Source organism: Pleurodeles waltl, chromosome 3_1 (genome assembly GCF_031143425.1).
Source record: "Pleurodeles waltl isolate 20211129_DDA chromosome 3_1, aPleWal1.hap1.20221129, whole genome shotgun sequence".
In the NCBI taxonomy this organism is placed as follows: domain Eukaryota; kingdom Metazoa; phylum Chordata; class Amphibia; order Caudata; family Salamandridae; genus Pleurodeles; species Pleurodeles waltl.
The window spans coordinates 320,637,841-320,653,639 of NC_090440.1; the positions used below are offsets into that span (position 1 = coordinate 320,637,841).

Sequence of the window (15,799 nt, forward strand, 5' to 3'; positions counted from 1 at the left end):
TAATATAATATGAACCCTAACTTAATCTGAGCCCTGATACACTGAGAATGTTTTAGGTATGACAGAGTTTGTTACCTCACTGCTTGACACCAAAGTGACAATTAGATTATTTATACAAGGCAATTAGATTTTTAGGTCGAGCATAGCAGTGTGCAAGCTGCTTTTCCAACATGTTGGTATCTATGTGGGCTTTTAACCACACCCACCTCACGCCCATCATTTTCACTCGTTCGTGGCCTTGCCTTTCAAAAATCCTTTGATGACATTGGTAAATGCTTTACCTTTGTCCAGCCTTGGGCCGTTTTTTTTTTTTTTTAAACTGCGATACCTTTGACTGTGAGCTAACTTCTTTACTTTACATTTTCAATTTATGTGCCAAGAATAGTCCAGTTAGAAACGTACAACGCTAGACCCATTTTCATTGCAAATGCTTGTTGCCTATACTGCATGCTTGGAGCTGCGAACCGTATGTGCTCTTCAGAAGGCTAAGCGTCTGTCGCGAAACGCTTAAGCAATTTTAGAAGGCTGTTCACCTCCCATAAGACCGCAGTATCTTTCAAGGCTGTTGTGCGTCTACCGTGGGTTACAGGGTGTGGACTACCGTCTCGATCCGGATGCCGCTGCCCCCCTTTGCCCCCTGGCCTTCTCCATCAGAGCCCTGGTGTCACATTGCTGCTCTGGCTCCGTGCACAGCCTCGGGTTCTCACCGTTACCGTGCTCCTCCCGCTGCTGCTGGGATGCACAAGACGCCCGGCCGCCTGCTCCTCCTGCCGCAGCCCGTGTGCTCGGGAGGCGCCCCTCCGCCAAGCCTGGCTTTGCGGCCCTCCGTGTCTGCCTGAGACTACGCTTTCCCTCCCGAACATGGCAGAGTCTCCCCTAGCGCTGAAGGCGGCAGGAGGCCGACTCGGCCTACCCGTCTATCCGCGCTCCCGCTCCGGCTCGGAGTCTGAATCCGAGGCCGAGCTGTCCTTGAGCCTGGCACGCACCAAAACACGCTCCTACGGCAGCACGGCCAGCGTGACGGCGGCCGCCTGGGCGGAGAAGTACACCGAGCACCCCGTGAGCTCCGGGGACACGCTGCAGGGCATCGCGCTGAAGTATGGCGTAACGGTAAGGAAGGCTGGGCGGGGGAAGGAAGCGCATTCTGCAGCCCTGGTGGAATATGGTGGGAGGGGGGCAGATGGCCCAGGGCTGGCTGACAAACGGAGGAGGTGAAGGGACAACTAGGGTCTGGAGAGGTGGTAAACGGTAGGAGAAAGCGCTTGGGTCATGAACAGTACCAAGAAACAGCTGTAGTAAATGACAGTGCACCAGTCATATTAATAACGGTGGGCAATAGACAGTGCGCTGAAAATAATGACGGCACCAAGCACTTCTGTAAAAATGATGAGAGGATGTGCTAGGGTGATCGAGCCTCCCGTATTTGCCGGGACAGCTCCGGTTTTTCACCAGCTGTCCTGGCACTTTAAGGCAAATTTGGCTCATGATCTGTCTTTTGGAGACAGTTGACTGAAAACAGAGGGATACATGTTTGGCAATGCTAGTTAGAAGGTATTATAAGCAAGGCATTTAATTGAAATATATCTTACTGGGTTTAAAAAAATTGCATTTCATTTAATTTCCTAGTGCATCTTCTGTGATTCTAGGTTAATGGGGGGGCTATCGATATATGCCCCTGCGTAGATATAAAATTGTAGTCCTTCTTTCATTTTTGCAAAATTCCCCGGTTTTCAGGATTCAAAATCTGGCCACCCTACACGTAACGGCCAGAGCTGCCCACGTAAAAGGAGCTAGGGAATCAGGTTCGAGTCTCCGCGTCTGTTCAACATCCTGTTATTCTAAGCAAACCAGTTAAACTCCCTGTGCCTACCGAAAAATGAATGTGTCCTTATATAATGTAACTGGGGTTGATGTAAAGCACCCCAGTACCTCAGGGTTGAGTTTGCGCTATATAAAATTGCATTAAAAAAAAGATATGCCCCTTCGGCACAGCTTCTTAGATGGGAAATGTTTCTCCTCGGTGATTAAAAGATAAATATGCTCATTTTATATGAAAATAATATGTTTTATGTAGCACTAAATTTAAACTACATTCCCCAAAAGCTTTTGGAAAGACCTAGGGCACAAGTCCTAAAAAAGCAAGTGGGGGGACTAACCAAGTTTTGCAGTACGCAAGTGATATCACGTGGCGTGACATTAAGGCATATCACATCACACGTGGCATCACAACCCGTTACTACAGGAAGGGACATCGTAAGAAGTGACATCCGGTCTTATGATCTCACACATATGTTTAGCATGTTTATCATGAGTACATTTGAGCGCATTACAAGTATACACACAAACACTCCTGATTTAGGACGAAGACTCACACTTTTGCAAGCTACACATAAAACAATATGGCTTTTGCCAGCATAAAGCTTCCTTTACACAGGGATTGAACAAAGGGCAGAAAAGGGGACGAAAAAAGAATCTGAAAGAATAGGCAGTTGTATATTAGTAAAAGAAAAAGATTATGGCAACTTTGGCATTCAGTAATAAGTCCCTATGAAAAGGTTTTGGGCTCTGCATTGATGTTTTTATAAATAATACTCTGTCCAAAAATTGTCACCCCCACATTTAGTAGCAGACAGCTCTTGTTCCTATTTTTGGCATAACTATATCTAAACCACCCTTACATTCACCAGTGCAACCTGGCAGCTCACCCTGTTATCAGTACTGTTGGAATTGGCCCTTTTCGCAGGGTCATCCCCAAACCCCTCCCTCCCCCCCCTCCCCCCCCCTCTTAGTTGTTCTGACCTGTCTTCCTTGGCTTTAGGACTCTGGATACGTTACCACTGCTAACCAGTGTTAATGTGCATATGCTCTCTGTGTAAATTGCATTGTTGATTGGTTTATCCATGATTGGCAAATCTAATTTACTAGTAAGTCCCTAGTAAAGTGCACTAGAGGTGCCCTGGGCCTGTAAATCAAATGCTGCTAATGGGCCTGTAGCACTGGTTGTGCCACCCACATTAGTAGACCTGTAGAGATGGCTCAGACCTGCCACTACAGTGTCTGTGTGTGCAGTTTTAAACTGCCAGTTTGTGAGAAAGTAGCCTCTTTCTAGCCTTGTTACCCCCACTTTTGGCCTGTTTATGAGTATATGTCAGGGTGTTTTCACTGTCTCACTGGGATCCTGCTAGCCAGGGCCCAGTGCTCATAGTGGAAACCCTATGTTGTAAGTGTGGTTGTTATGTGTCACTGGGATCCTGCTAGCCAGGACCCCAGTGCTCATAAGTTTGTGGCCTATATGTATGTGTTCCCTGTGTGATGCCTAACTGTCTCACTGAGGCTCTGCTAACCAGAACCTCAGTGGTTATGCTCTCTCTGCTTTCAAAATTTGTCACTAACAGGCTAGTGACTAAATCTACCAATTCACATTGGCATACTGGTACACCCATATAATTCCCTAGTATATGGTACTGAGGTACCCAGGGTATTGGGGTTCCAGGAGATCCCTATGGGCTGCAGCATTTCTTTTGCCACCCATAGGGAGCTCTGACAATTCTCACACAGGCCTGCTAGTGCAGCTTGAGTGAAATAACATCCACGTTATTTCACAGCCATTTTACACTGCACTTCAGTAACTTATAAGTCACCTATATGTCTAACCCTCACTTAGTGAAGGTTAGGTCAAAGTTATTAAGTGTGAGGGCACCCTGGCACTAGCCAAGGTGCCCCCACATTGTTCAGGGCAATTTCCCTGGACTTTGTGAGTGCGGGGATACCATTACACGCGTGAACTACATATAGGCCAATACCTATGTGTAGCTTCATAATGGTAACTCCGAACATGGCCATGTCACATGTCTAAGGTCATGGAATTGTCCCCCAAGCCAAATCTGATATTGGGGTGCCAATCTCATGCATGGACCCCGGGTACTCCCAAACTAGCTCTCTGTTTTTTTCTCTGCAGCTACCGCTGCTGCCAACCCTCAGACAGGTTTCTGCCCCCCCTGGGGCCTGGGCAGCCCAGTCCCAGGAAGGCAGAACAAAGGATCTCCTCTGAGAGAGGGTGTTACACCCTCTCCCTTTGGAAATGGGTGTTAAGGGCCTGAGAGGAGTAGCCTCTCCTGGCCTCTGGAAATGCTTTGAAGGGCACAGATGGTGCCCTCCTTGCATAAACCAGTCTACACTGGTTCAGGGATCCCCCAGCCCCTGCTCTGGCGCGAAACTGGACAAAGGAAAGGGGATTCACCACTCCCCTGTCCATCACCACCCCAGGGGTGGTGCCCAGAGCTCCTCCAGTGTGTCCCAGACCTCTGCCATCTTGAATGCAGAGGTGTGAGGGCCCAATGGAGACCTCTGAGTGGCCAGTGCCTGCAGGTGACATCAGAGACCCCTACTGATAGGCTCTTACCTGGTTAGATAGCCAATCCTCCTCTGAGGGCTATTTAGGGTCTCTCCTGTGGGTTTCTCTTCAGATAACGAATGCAAGAGCTCACCAGAGTTCATCTGCACTTCTCTCTTCAACTTCTGCCAAGGATCGACCACTGACTGCTGCAGGACGCCTGCAAAACCACAACAAAGTAGCAAGAAGACTACCAGCAACATTGTAGCGCCTAATCCTGCTGGCTTTCTCGACTGTTTCCTGGTGGTGCATGCTCTGAGGGCTGTCTGCCTTCACCCTGCACTGGAAGCCAAGAAGAAATCTCCTGTGGGTTGACGGAATCTTCCCCCTGCTAACGCAGGCACAAAACGTCTGCATCACCGGTCCTCTGGGTCCCCTCTCATCCGGAGGCAGCCCTTTTGCACCTTCATCCGGGGTTTAGTGGGCTCCTGCCCTCCCTGGACACTTGCGTGACTCTTGGACTTGGTCCCCTTCCTTTACAGGTCCTCAGGTACAGGAATCCGTCTTCAGTGCTTTGCAGTCAGTTGTTGCCTTTGTAGAATCCCCTTTCTCAACTTTACTGTCTTTCTGGGGTAGTAGGGTAACTTTCCTCCTACTTTTCAGGGTCTTGGGGTGGGGTATCTTGGATACCCTTAGTGTTTTCTTACACTCCCAGCAACCCTCTACACACTACACTAGGCCTGGGGTCCATTTGTGGTTCGCATTCCACTTTTGGAGTATATCGTTTGTGTTGCCCCTAGGCCTATTGTCTCCTATTGCATTCTGTTGTGTTCTACAGTGTTTGCACTACTTTTCTGACTGTTTTTCTTACCTGATTTTGGTTTGTGTGTATATTTTGTGTATTTTACTTACCTCCTAATTACCTCTTCATTTTTAGTAACTGAGTATTGTGTTTCTTATGATATAGTGCTATATGATATAAGTGGTATAGTAGGAGCTTTGCATGTCTCCTAGTTCAGCCTAAGCTGCTCTGCTATAGCTACCTATATCAGCCTAAGCTGGTAGAACACTACTAATACACTAATAAGGGATAACTGGACCTGGCACAAGGTGTAAGTGCCACAAGGTACCCACTATAAGCCAGGCCAGCCTCCTACAACACCTGAAAATAAAATATTACTTAAGAAAACTTTTAAAATTCACTAGAAACAGACACTTAAAAGCTATTTATTGTCATATAATGCAACACATTTACTTTTTATTGTGAAAAAAACACAACAAATTTATCAATCAATCAAAAAATTTGTATAGCGCGCTACTCACCCGGAGGGTCTCAAGGCGCTGGGGGGAGGGGGGACCGCTACTGCTCAAACAGCCAGGTCTTGAGTTGCTTCCTGAAGGAGAGGTGGTCGTGGGTCAGACGGAGGTGGATGGGGAGGGAGTTCCAAGTCTTGGCTGCCAGGTAGGAGAAGGATCTTCCTCCCATGGTGGCTTTTCTAATGCGTGGCACGGCGGCGAGGGCGTGGCTGGTCGATCGTAGCTGGCGGGTGGGAGTGTAGAAGGTCAGGCGGTTGTTGAGGTACCTGGGGCCCAGGTCGTGGAGGGCCTTGTGTGCGTGGGTGAGGAGGCAGAACGTGATTCTCTTGCTGACGGGGAGCCAGTGCAAGTCTCTCAGGTGTCCGGAGATGTGGCTGTGTCGGGGGATGTCAAGGATGAGGCATGCGGAGGCGTTCTGGATGCGTTGGAGTCTTTTCTGTAGTTTGACCGTGGTTCCGGTGTAGAGGGTGTTACCGTAGTCCAGTCGGCTGGTGACGAGTGCCTGGGTGACCGTCTTCCTGGTTTCGGTGGGGATCCATCGGAAGATCTTTCGGAGCATGCGTAGGATGTTGAAGCATGATGAAGAGACGGCGTTGATTTGTCTGGTCATCGAGAGGGAGGAGTCCAGGATGAAGCCCAGGTTGCGTGCGTGGTCCGTTGGTTTGGGTGCGCTGCCCAGGGCAGGGGGCCACCAGGAGTCGTCCCAGGCAGAGGGTGATGATCCAAGGATGAGGACTTCCGTCTTGTCTGAGTTCAGTTTCAGGCGGCTGTTCATCATCCACTCGGCTACGTCTTTCATCCCTTCGTGCAGGTTGGTTCTGGCGGTGGCTGGGTCGTTGGTGAGGGAGAGGATCAGCTGGGTGTCGTCGGCGTAGGAGATGATGTTGAGGTTGTGATGGCGTGCGATGGCTGCGAGGGGGCTCATGTAGACGTTGAAGAGGGTGGGGCTGAGTGATTATCCTTGTGGTACGCCGCAGATGACTTCGGTGGCCTCGGATCTGAACGGGGGAGGCGGACTCTCTGGGTTCTTCCGGTGAGGAACGAGATGATCCACTCTCGAGCCTTCTCTTGAATTCCGATTTTGCTGAGGCGCTGCACTAGGGTGCGGTGGCAGACCGTGTCGAACGCTGCGGAGAGGTCCAGGAGGATGAGGGCCGCTGTTTCCCCGTTGTCGAGCAGGGCTCGGATGTCGTCAGTGGCTGCGATGAGGGCGGTCTCGGTGCTGTGGTTGGCTCGGAAGCCGGACTGTGAGTGGTCGAGGGATCCATTAGTCTCGAGGAAGACGGCCAGCTGTCTGTTGACGGTCTTCTCAATGACTTTGGCAGGAAACGGGAGGAGCGAGATGGGGCGGTAGTTCTTGAGGTCGGTGGGGTCTGCTGATGGTTTCTTCAGGAGGGCGCTGAGTTCGGCATGCTTCCAGCTCTCCGGGTAGGTGGCGGTGTTGAAGGAGCAATTGATGATGTCCCGGAGATGGGGTGCGATGACGGAGTCGGCCTTGTTGAAGACGTGGTGGGGGCATGGGTCGGTTGGTGATCCGGAATGGATAGTGTTCATCGTATGGATGGTGTCTTCGGTGCTGACCGGGGTCCAGGCGCGGAGGGTGGTGTTGGGGGGTGTCGGTTTGGTGGTTGGGTGCGTGGTCTGTGCGCCGAAGCTGTTGTGTATGTCGGCGATCTTGCGGTGAAAGAACGAGGCGAGTGAGTCGCAGAGGTCTTGTGAGGGGGTGATGTCGTTGTTTCCGGCGCTGGGGTTGGAGAGCTCTTTGACGATGCTGAAGAGTTCCTTGCTGTTGTGTGCGTTGTTGTCTAGTCGTTCTTTGAATGCTGTCTTCTTGGTGGTGTGGATCAGCTGGTGGTGTTTACGGGACACGTACTTGAGGGCGGTCATGTTGTCTGTAGTCGGGTTTTTTCGCCAGGCTTTCTCGAGGGTGCGGCAGTTCTTCTTGGAGTTCTTGAGGTCGTTGTTGAACCAGGAGGCTTTCTTGCTGTTGGGCCTGATGGGATGGGTTTTCAGAGGTGCGAGGTTGTCAGCGCAGTTGGTGATCCACTGTGTAAGGTTGTTGGCTGCTTGGTTGGGGTCCGCTGAGCTGGCGGGAGGGTTCTGGCTCAGTGATGTGGAGAGCTGGTCAGTGGTGATCTTGTTCCAGCTCCTGCGGGGAGCCTGTTGTGGGTGGTGGTGAGTCGTGGTTTTTCTGAAGCTGAAGTGGACGCAGCTGTGGTCTGTCCAGTGGAGTCCGGTCGAGTGGCTGAAGGAGATGTACTTGCTGGAGGAGAAGACTGGGTCAAGCGTGTGTCCGGCGTAGTGGGTGGGGGTGTTCACCAGTTGCTTGAGTCCGAGGTTGGCAAGGTTGTCCAGCAGGGTGGTGGTGTTGTTGTCGTTGTTGTTCTCCAGGTGGAAGTTGAGGTCCCCTAGGAGGATGTAGTCGGCGGAGAAGAGGGCGTGAGGGCTGATGAAGTCTGCGATGTCTTCACTGAATTGTGTGCGGGGTCCTGGGGGTCTATAGATGAGGGTGCCTCTGAGTGTGGTCTTGGGGTCGGTGTGAATCTGGAAGTGGAGATGTTCGGCAGCTGTGAGGGTGTCGTCGGAGTTGGTCGTGATGCGGATGGTGTTCTTGTGGACAATGGCGATGCCTCCTCCTGTCTGGTTGATGCGGTCCCTCCGGGTGATCTTGTATCCGTCCGGGATGGCGATGGCGATGTCGGGCGCTGAGGAGGCGTTCATCCAGGTTTCTGTGAGGAAGGCGACGTCTGGAGATGTGGTGTCGAGCAGGTTCCAGAGTTCGACGGCGTGTCTGTGGATGGAGCGGGTGTTAAGCAGGATGCACTTCAGGTGGTTGCTGTTGGTGCTTTGTTTGGCGGGCGGGGTGCGGGTCTGGATGCAGGAGAACTTGCAGGATTGGCAGGTGAAGGGTCCGTGGGTGCGTCTTGGGGCGGCACGGCAGCACCCGGGGATCCGGCCGGTGTTGAGTGCGATGAGGGTGGCGGCTTCGTAGGTCCGGCGGGTAGGCTCGCAGCGGCGGGGTCAGGGGGTCTGGCGCTGGGCGCGGTCCAGGCGCGGACGGGCGCAGACGGGCTTGCCTTCGGCACGCCAGCGGCGCGCCCGCTGCACGGCCTCCATATGAGGGGAAGAGGGAGGAGCAGCTGGGAGGTGGGAGCGGGGCGGCCAATGGGGAGCAAGGGGGCGGAGCTACCGGAGTGTAGCGGCGGGAAACAAACGGGCGGCGATGGGGTGACGCGACGAGGCTGGAAGAGAAAAGAACACAGTAAGGGCAAAAAGGTAAAAACAATACAATACGAGAGCGGTCACACTGGAGGCTGTGAGGCGGTGAGGGGAGCGACCTGCCTGAGAACCAGGGTCAGAGGTCGCTATTTTGTGTATTTTACTTACCTCCTAATTACCTCTTCATTTTTAGTAACTGAGTATTGTGTTTCTTATGATATAGTGCTATATGATATAAGTGGTATAGTAGGAGCTTTGCATGTCTCCTAGTTCAGCCTAAGCTGCTCTGCTATAGCTACCTCTATCAGCCTAAGCTGGTAGAACACTACTAATACACTAATAAGGGATAACTGGACCTGGCACAAGGTGTAAGTGCCACAAGGTACCCACTATAAGCCAGGCCAGCCTCCTACAACACCTGAAAATAAAATATTACTTAAGAAAACTTTTAAAATTCACTGGAAACAGACACTTAAAAGCTATTTATTGTCATATAATGCAACACATTTACTTTTTATTGTGAAAAAAACACAACAAATTTACTTAACAGATCACAGTTACATTATGATTCCATTGCAAAATCTACAAGCCCCTGAGAACCTAGCATTTAAAAATGTAAATGCATGAAGAGATTAAATTATTGTGATATCTGGACTGTTACTCCAGGAAGGTTTGCAAACTCTGTTAGCTCAATGTTAAAAAATATAATTCATATCTAATTGAATGGGGAGTCTTTTCTCCTAAATGCCATTACAGGTTCACAGACCCTAGCACTCTGGCTAAAAGAGAATATTCTGTTGTGCCTGCCATTACAGGACTCCGAGGCTCCAGTCCTGAAAAATTAATTGAAAAAAGCCAAAATGGGCAGGAGTAGCATCCCTGACCTCCTGGATCATTTCAGAGGACCCCAAAGAGATTTCTCATGTAATAAAATGAAAACATATATTTTGGCATGTGGTAAGCAGATATTGCAGAAGGATTCCAGTCTTCCAGTGTAGCCCCTGAGGTCTACAAAACATAGCCACAGGCCTGTCCCTCCCCACGAACCTGTAGTGGCCCCATGGATCCCATCCCATGGGGCCGAAGACTTTTATGAGAGAGGGAGCGCGACCCCCGCTCTCCAAGCCAAATGTGGACCGGGAAACTCTGATTGCTCCTGTCCGGCAGGAGCAGCTGCTCCTACCAGTAGGGAGCAGTGATGGCTTTGATGCAGGAGCGGACTGGTTCCGCAGGGCCCTGGGGCTCTACAGTGGCATCCAGTGTTATGTTTTCTGGGTGCCCTGGGTGGGTACCCCGGCACTCACTTAGAAAGTAAAAAGCCCCGAGGGATGGGGTTCACAGCAGTTCTTAAGGCTTGGGGAGGTGGGCTATGCTTCCCCTCCCTTATAATTAAAGTATGGGCCTAGGGTATGGGGTCCCAGGGGCAAATTTGGGCTTAGGGAAGGACAGCTCTCGCCCCCCTACTGTAATATTATGTTTTTAGCCCACAGGCCTGTAGTGTCTTTGGGAACCCGTCCCCCTCCCCATTTCTTTCTTTTATTGAAAAAAAAGTCCCTAGGGCTGAGGTCCCTAGGACCAATAGTGGCTTAGGGATGGGGGGCACGTGCACCCCCACCTTTGTTAAAAACTAAAGACTCCAGGATTGAGGCCCACATGGCCAACAGTGGCCTGGGGAGGATGGCCATATTACTCTCTTCCCCGGTAGGGGGTTGGCCGCCGAAGTACAAGAGCGTCCTCTCTATGCACATCTAATTTCCCCACTTATATCACTCAGTACATGGTCTGTGGCATCACCAATGACATTACTGCAACATGTGAAATTACATCAGTGATTACAAAACTGTGCATGGCGTGGCGCGATTCATGGTTATCTAGGGGGACTAGGTATAGTTTCTAGATATTACTATAACTGTTGAATTTTAGTTTCAAACGTTACGTTGACACTGAAAGTTTCACCTAACCATAATGTCACTTTAACCTTTGTTTTTTTTAGTGAATATAAATACATATTCAAAGTGAGTAACGGCTCTCTCCTCTTTCACAAAGAGAACATCGGCACACAAAGTAGGTTTCTTCAGTTCAGTGGACAAACTATGGCAATGTGTGCTTTTTGAGGCCATTCGGATTGGTGAGGCCGAGCAGCTCCCTTAACATTAGCGTTTTATAAATAACTATGTCAAAACAAAACACATATTGAAACAACCAAAAGGCTGGCAGCCACCGTCAAAACTAATGTCTTTTTTCAAATCTTGTTTGTTTTCATGTTCCCATAATGTTACATAAACTGGTTTTATACAAATTTTCTATTATTCATTTCTTGGCAGTACTAGTATGTATCAAACTAATTTATCGGGTGCCTCAAAGAAATGGTACCCAAAATTGCACACTTTAGCAAAACGTTTTTCTTTTAGTTGCAATTGATTTATTTCCATTTCATTTTGAAAGCAAATAACCAATGTGTTTGAGCTGCAGGAGGTTGCGCCTGCTTGTCCAAAGGACAAAATAAACAAGAAAACTTGATTTCCTGGTCCCCAAAATATACTTCCTGGATGTTCGGCAGTAGGAGTCCCACACCCCTGCAAATACAGGCCCCTTGTGCCCAAACCATTCGTGAACCCCAATTAAGCAGTTATAGTTAAGTAACTATTCCTTATGCCCTCGCCATGCATATAATTTCAACTGTCTTCATTGGGGTTATCAATGATGTCATAGTACATGTCATGAGTGATGTAATGTGTCAGGCCATAAGCAGTGCATGGCAAGGACACAAATTATAGTTACTTGAGTTAAATTAACTGGTGAATTTGAGGGTTGGTTTGTGAGTTTAAAATGTTAGGTTTAACCAAAATTTTCACCTCACCATAACGTCACATTAACCTGTTTTTTTTTTGTTGAGGTTTTAGGTAAGGTAAGATATTATTCCAAACGTAACTATATTTTCACTTTAACGTTTTTTGTAGTTAATTTGTAGGGTTCTTTTAAACCTAAAGCAAGATTTTATTACCATATCTAACTTTGCCAACCCCGCACCGTGCACGACATGGAGTTGGCCACAGGGTCTGTTTGCCCCAAGGGACTCCCACCCCATTTACTATTATTATTATTATTATTATTATTATTATTATTATTATTATTATTATTAATAATTCTTTTCAGTCCCCCTTAGGGGATCACGCTGTTTTTTTTATTTTTATTTTTTATTTTTTATTTAGCGCTTACAGAATCCAGGGGATCCGGGGATTCTTTACCCATATTTAGTTTTTTGAGGGGATCTAGTCCTTGTGTCCTCTAATGGCGATTGGAATATTCATCTTCATGTTGCAACCAGCTAATCAGAACATGAGCTGTTGCTGGAGCGAGGCGGCTGAAAAAAGCCTCTTCAACTAGTCGGATCGCTCTATTATTTCAAGGTGTGTATCCGCAGGTATTCCGTGGGACACCCACTAACCCAACTGCCCAGACATCGATAAATATTGAACCTTAACTTCTCAAAAATTGCAGAAGGGATATACACCAAATCACAAAAGGAGTGTTTTCTGGGTAAAGATCTAGATTTTTGCCAAATTTGGTGCAATTTCGTTCTGCCGTTTTTGGGTGTAGAGCTGGTAAAAAATCAATATGGAAATTGCATGGGGAAATTTTGTTTTGGAACTCACTTCTTCTCAGCCCTAGCTTGCCGGATCTCCCAAAACTTTCAGGGAAGGTGGAGATGTGGATGAACATTTTCTTGGGACAGTTTCCTGATGATTCGGCAAACGGCACCAAAGGTATGAGCAAAAAAATGCTCTTGCTATGGAAAGTCGTACCCAACATTAACAACACAGTAGCGACTGTCACTGTGTAACTAACACCGCCACCACCCGTTTTGTAGTGGAATACCCATAACAAATTTAAGAAATTCCAAACTTAAGGTGACACTTTCACTTAAGCCTGTGAACCATCCACTCTTTACTAAGTCAGCTCTTCTGATTACTTTATAAACGCTTGAAATAAGATGTATTCTACAGAATCCTTTTTTGATTTATAGGTTTTTGAGAGGTTGGATGTTGGCATGGAGGTTTGTTTGAAGTAAGGCTTTAAAGTCTTGCAAAATGGTGATGGATTGGCATCCAATGGTGTGCAGCAGTATGATAAATGTGTGTGTTTAGGCTCTTAAATGGCCCAAACTCTGACCTAAGAGCAGAACCCCGCCATCTGAGCTTCAGGAAACGTCTGTGTAATGATAGTCGTTGCTCCGGTGAAAAAGTTATAAACAAGATAAGTTTATTTAGTAAAGCGGCCGCAGCATCAGAAACGATCCCTCGCCCCCCTCAGTCTTTCTCCCCCGACTCCAACCGTCCATTTCTGGAATGTAGAATTCTCGACATAACATATCCACCCCCTTTACAAACAATGGATGACATGCACAGTCCATATAACTTAAAACTATGTACAAGATAAACTACAACAGTAATATAACTTATAGTCAACTTCACTCAACATAATCTCGTAAATATCTTGGAGGTTTACGAGGTCTTAACCCTACTCTTTTGGTTTGAACATTCCCTTTATTCATATCTGTAAGTGGTTCCATCATTCATTTTGCAAACAATCTCTCTCCTGTACGTTCACTCTTCCTTTATCTAATATGTCTTCATCACTCATAAGCAAAAAAACACTATTCTCATCTGGAACCCATCTCTCAGAGCCCATCTTCCTCTTTTCATTTCCGTTACTTCTGCAATACAGTGCTACTTTCCTCTTATTCCACCGTTCACCATTTTCCAAAACAACATGAAATTCACATACATCTTTAACTAAGTAGGGTCCCCTAAATTTCATGCAACTATTTCCAGTATTCACCGCTCTAATTTTCACCAAATCTCCCTTCTTAATATCCTTTTCCCAAATAGATCGTGATGTCCCTGCACTCTTTTGGATCACATCTCCTTCCTTTAAAACTGAAACCAACCATGGTGGGTTAACTTTTGTTCATGCTTTTCTGCCTCCCATCCCCTCAAAAGGAATTTTACCCGTAACACTGTGCACAGTGGTACGATACGCCCATACAAGATCGTCCACCATGGTACGTACATTCTTACCACTTCTTATAGCCATGTTGATAATACCCTTTACCATCCGATTGTACCTCTCTACCATACCATTGGCGTGTGGATTGTACAATGCAGTACGGGAATGATGTATCCCTGTCTGTTTGAGGAATTGTTCCATCTCATGGGAAACTAACTGTGTCCCATTATCTGTAATGAGTTTCGTTGGATAACCTTTTTCATGAAATATTTCCTGCATTGTCCTAATAGTTGCTCTGGTAGTAATCTCTTTCATAAATTTGACTGTCAACCATTTTGAATGCACATCAATCATCACTAAAGCATATCTGAAGTCCCATGGAACACCATTCAAAGGTCCAATGAAATCCATGCACAATGTATGCCACACTATGCCAGGATCTGATATGGATCCCAATAGACCTTGTCTGCCCACTTTCAACCTCTTCTCACTCTCCACACAATCAACACACCTCTCAACCCAATTGCAAACATCACCATCAATCCCTGGCCACCAAAAATTTTCCTTTAGTCTTTTTTTCGTTAAAGTCTGCCCTGAATGGCCTTCGTGAGCCAACCAAAACAGCTTGTATCTCACACTTACCGGAGGAACAAACCTGTCACCCCTCACCACGATATTCTTAGTGACAATAGACAATTCCTCCAGAATCTTTGCATAGGGTCGAACCTGAGGGTTTAATGTACTCTCTCTCCTTTCTCCATTAACAATTAAATTAATAACGTCTTTCATCACCTCCTCTTTCTCCATTTCCTCACACCACTCCTCACGCGACACCACACCCTGAGTGCATTCCAGCATGTCTTCAACACTTGCAACAGCACCTTCACTCTCATAGTCTTGTATACGTTGTTTATCTACCTCCTGCCAATTCAATGGCAAGCGAGATAGGCAATCCGCCTGAACATTACGCCATCCAGGAATATATTCAATAGTAAACTGATACTCCTGCAACCTTGCAGCTAATCTGGCCAGGCGTGGAGACACTTTGTTGGCACCCCCAGGTAACAGTACCCTCAACAATGGTTTATGATCAGTGCGCAATATTATCTTACGTCCCCAAATGTAAGTTCTGAGTAATTTCGTTCCGATTTGGTCAATGATCGTGACACAAATGCCACAGTCTCTTCTTCTTTGTCAGAGATCTGTGAAAGTACAGCTCCTAGACCAATTGCACTTTCATCCACTGTTATAATAGTCTTAGCTTCAAGATTGAAAGGTACCAAAACTTTAGCTTCACACATTTCTTTTTTTATGTTTTGAAAAGCCGTCTCTTGATCATCCCCCCATTGAAACTTTTGCCCCTTGCGTAAAAGTTTTCTTATACTCTCTGTTTTATCAGCAAAATTCTTTATGAATTTGGAGTAGTACTCAATGAGTCCCTTGAATGATCTCAGCTGTTCTTTATCTTGGGGGAATGGAACTTTTTCAATAGCATCCCACAGTTTTTTCATTGGTTTTACTCCATGTTTAGAGAGGGTATATCCCAAATACTCAATTTCTTCAACTAAAAATGTACATTTTTCTCTTTTTAGTGTAAGACCTGTTCTCATAACTCTCTCTAATACACACTTCAGTACTTGGTTATGTTTTTCCAAAGTTTCTCCAAAAACTAAGATGTCGTCTTGAAAGTACAGCACGTTACCAACCCCTTCAAACACATCACACATAATTCTCTGAAACACACCTGCCGCAGAGGCCAAACCAAATGGCAACCTATTAAACTGATAGACCCCCTCCATAGTAATAAATGCTGTTAACTCTTTGGATTCTTCGTGCAATTTGACCTGATGATATGCACTCCTAAGATCTAACTTGGAAAAATATTTTCCCCCTCTCAGGAGTAAAACTAATTCGTTAATA

The 15,799-nt window shown here is 47.1% G+C and overlaps 1 protein-coding gene across 1 annotated transcript in view; it reads left to right on the forward strand.

The window, feature by feature from the left end:
- Window positions 1-453: 453 nt before the first annotated feature.
- Window positions 454-15,799, forward strand: part of LYSMD2 (LysM domain containing 2) — a 99,480-nt gene continuing 84,134 nt past the window's right edge. The window contains exon 1 of the mRNA XM_069222473.1: window positions 454-1,110. Within this exon, the coding sequence (XP_069078574.1) occupies window positions 862-1,110 (249 nt within the window). The 5' untranslated portion in view covers window positions 454-861. The remainder of the gene's footprint in view (window positions 1,111-15,799) is intronic.